At 37.2% G+C, this 3,108-nt stretch overlaps 1 protein-coding gene across 1 annotated transcript; it reads left to right on the top strand.

The window, feature by feature from the left end:
* The first annotated feature begins 77 nt into the window (after positions 1-77).
* On the top strand, positions 78-2,612 carry LOC104162180 (U3 small nucleolar ribonucleoprotein protein MPP10-like). Its single transcript, XM_009700843.1, has 3 exons — positions 78-152; positions 696-926; positions 2,397-2,612. Exons 1-3 carry the CDS (start codon positions 90-92, stop codon positions 2,544-2,546), a joined length of 444 nt encoding a protein of 147 aa, XP_009699145.1. The 5' UTR covers positions 78-89; the 3' UTR covers positions 2,547-2,612.
* The last annotated feature ends 496 nt before the right edge of the window (positions 2,613-3,108 follow it).

Raw genomic sequence — 3,108 nt, forward strand, 5'->3', positions numbered from 1 at the left:
GACAGATGGTGTGCTTGGTCCTGAATATGTCTCCTTATTTCTAGCCTGTGCCAGAAGTTAAAATAGTTTCGAACCTTCCAGCTATAAGTATGGAAGAAGTAGCACCTGTTGCTGTTAGTGATGCTGCTCTCTTAGCACCGGAGGAGATCAAGGTAAATATAAATAAAAATCATGTAAGGATCTGTATTGTTGATACAATGGGAGAATTCTGTCCCTTCCCACCCTGAGTTCCTTACCTTGTGGATCTTCTTGCCTAGCATTTTAGTGTTAGTTGTTGTTGGGGTTTTTGGAGGGGGTGGTGGTTTTGGTTTTGTTGCCTTTTTTTGTTTTTTTTTGTCTTCGATAACTGGAACTGGAGGGAGAGGAAAGAGTTAATTTTATTTGGCTACATTAGGCCATAATGTTATGCTTTATTTTTGTTCTTGTGTTGTGATGGTAATTATTTTCCCAACATATATAGGTATTTGGAAGGGGAAAGCTAAGTGACAATACGGAAGAGCAATTAGCATGTCTTTGACCAGTTGTACAAATCTCACTTCCCAGCTTTTGCCAGATTTTGGTCTTTGCCTTAATGTGGCATCGCCCTGAGTTGGCTGAAGACTTGAAGTAATGGAAATGCTAAGACACATTTGAGTACAATGAAGTGAGTCTTTTCTTTTGCACACTTACGGATCTAGAGATCTTGTTCTCTTTAGGAAAAGAATAAAGGTGGTGATGTAAAAACAGATGCAGAAAAGACTCCCACAGACAGAAAACGAGAACAAAGAAAGAAAAAACTTCGTAAACGTATGAAGAGAAGAGAAAAGGAGAAACGTCAAAAGCTTCTTGAAAAGATGAAACCAGAACAAGGCACAAAACTTAGCAAAAAAGCTGCTGCAGCAAAATTAAAAAGGCTTACAAAAGAAGGCAAAGCATCTCTGCTCAAGGTAAGGCTCTCTTTAAGTAGTCCTGTATAACTTGGAGCTTCCCAGCTAAAGTATTAAAATTGCAAGGGTTAGATAATACTTAGCTAGAGGGAGGAAAGGGAACTTTATCACAAAGAATTACAAAGTACAGGGTTTGTTTCCCTCCCATCCCTCTTGGCACAAGTACATCTCCTGATCTTTCTCCATCCCCTCAGAAGTTCTTGTACACAGGTAGTAAGTGTATCTGCTTACCACCCAAACCTTGTTAACCTTATTTTGTCTGAGCAAAAATAGAAAGTAAATGTAGCTGCTGGAAAGAAAGAGATAAGAAGAAGGCATAGAAAGGGAAAATGCATCTTTTTTTATTTTTTTGTCCTCTTTTTCTCCCCCCCCACCCCCCTTACTTTGCCCTTGTATTCTTTTGAACTACAGTTTTGGCAGGACTAGTCTAACCCATACTTGTAACTGTCTTATGCAAAGTAGTGTTGAATGCCTTCTTAGCCCTAATTTTGCTGATTATTCTGACAGCATGATGTCAGTGTAGAGGCCTGAAAAAATACAGCTCTGGTTGCACTTTGCGGTGATCACCTTGTTTATAATGCATATTTATGTAGATGTTACTGCTTTAATTATGAATAAATCGTACCTAAATTGTTGTTGGAACCTTTAGAAGCTTACTCAGAGTATGAACTATATTTGAATTTGTAAGCAACTAAACCTTTAGATATGGAAAAATAGTAAAAAACTGTATGAAACAATTACTTTGTCAAAGTATATTCACAAGGCAGAAATGATTGTTTGCATTAGGTACTGCTTTTTTATTTATTTCAAAGTTCACAAGGTGGTGTTCCTGCAAATACTAAGACTTATGCTCTTATTTCCTGCATTCGAACCATTCTACTTGATTAAGTGGGCCTACTTGCATGCATAATTGAGGATGAATTTTATAAGCTTCGAGTAACTTAAGCTGTTTCAAAATAGAATATTCCTATTTAATTTTCTACTTCTTATTGTGGAGCCTTCTCTGCAATCTCATCAGATTGTTTTATAGCATGCAAAACAAAATCGGTAAACTTGTGTATCACCTGTGATGCCTCATAAATTAAATTAAAAAAATATCTGAAATTTTGAGGTATCAGAAACTGAGAGGAAAACCAGCCTGATTTCTTCTAAAATGTTTGTGCTTACCTTTTCAAAAGGAGAGCAGAACACAAAATACAGATAGGTAGTTGTAGCTCGTGATGGGCAAGGATCTATTCTTGGTGCCCGTTCTTACTGACCATGCCAATTGCTACTTAGAAAGGGAATGTACTCCTTATTTCTTTAGATAGCAGGAGTAGTTCAAGAATGCAGTGAAAAATATCCTTTGAAAATCAATTATCAGAATTATTTTTTAAAGTCAAATACCATTATTAGTGACTCACATATAAGTGGTATAATGCTACTGTTTGTACATTTCTTGGTTATAACAAATACTTTGTCCACTGACAGGATGAAGGTAAAGACAAGGTTTTGAAATCATCCCAGGCTTTCTTTTCTCAACTACAAGATCAAGTAAAAATGCAAATCAAAGATGCAAACAAATTAAAGAAGAAACAAAAGAAGCAGAAAGCACTCTCTGTTCATAAACTGAAATTGTAATTTACTTTTTTATATTTGTTGCATCTTGTATATATTAAAATGTTTCTACATGAATGCTGAATTTGAGTAGGTTTTACTGTGTATCGATCTTTCAGCCATTTTGTGAACTTCTAAGGTGATGTAAAGACACTTTCCTTTAGGTTTTACTTTTATTTTCTGCCATAGAACTCTGATTTTTGTCTTTTTATTCCCAAAAGAAGGCTTCTTGCCATGAGCGGGTACATAACCATGTAGAATATTTGGTATTTGTGCTTTGACTGTACAATCTCTTTAAGCTATAGTCTTTTGCTCTTTTATTGGCTGAACAAAAAAAAAGTTCCACCTGGTGCCCCTCTGGTTCCCTTTCTTTAGAAAAGATCACACCTGGTTTTCACCCTTTGTTGTTAAAGGAAATTTTAAATTGAAAGCGGGCAAGATGTTTAAAATAAATAGGTGTTAGTTCGTACGTTTTCATTAGAGTGCGGTACCCAGGCTCCGCAATCTGCTCCCCAGGCCTGCGAGCCGCCATCGGCGGTGCATTGCGCTGGCCTGGCGGCGGGGGCGGACGAGCTGCAGGCCGCTG

The sequence above is a fragment of the Cariama cristata genome, unplaced genomic scaffold (assembly GCF_000690535.1).
Source record: "Cariama cristata isolate BGI_N322 unplaced genomic scaffold, ASM69053v1 scaffold20295, whole genome shotgun sequence".
In the NCBI taxonomy this organism is placed as follows: Eukaryota; Metazoa; Chordata; class Aves; order Cariamiformes; family Cariamidae; genus Cariama; species Cariama cristata.

What these genes read in the sequence shown, in the direction of transcription:
- LOC104162180 (XM_009700843.1), top strand. Translation starts at nt 90, where the DNA reads ATGGAAGAAGTAGCACCTGTTGCTGTTAGTGATGCTGCTCTCTTAGCA. An exon ending in TAGCACCGGAGGAGATCAAG is followed by an intron (nt 153 to 695) that starts GTAAATATAAAT and finishes TGTTCTCTTTAG; the next exon opens with GAAAAGAATAAAGGTGGTGA. An exon ending in GCAAAGCATCTCTGCTCAAG is followed by an intron (nt 927 to 2,396) that starts GTAAGGCTCTCT and finishes GTCCACTGACAG; the next exon opens with GATGAAGGTAAAGACAAGGT.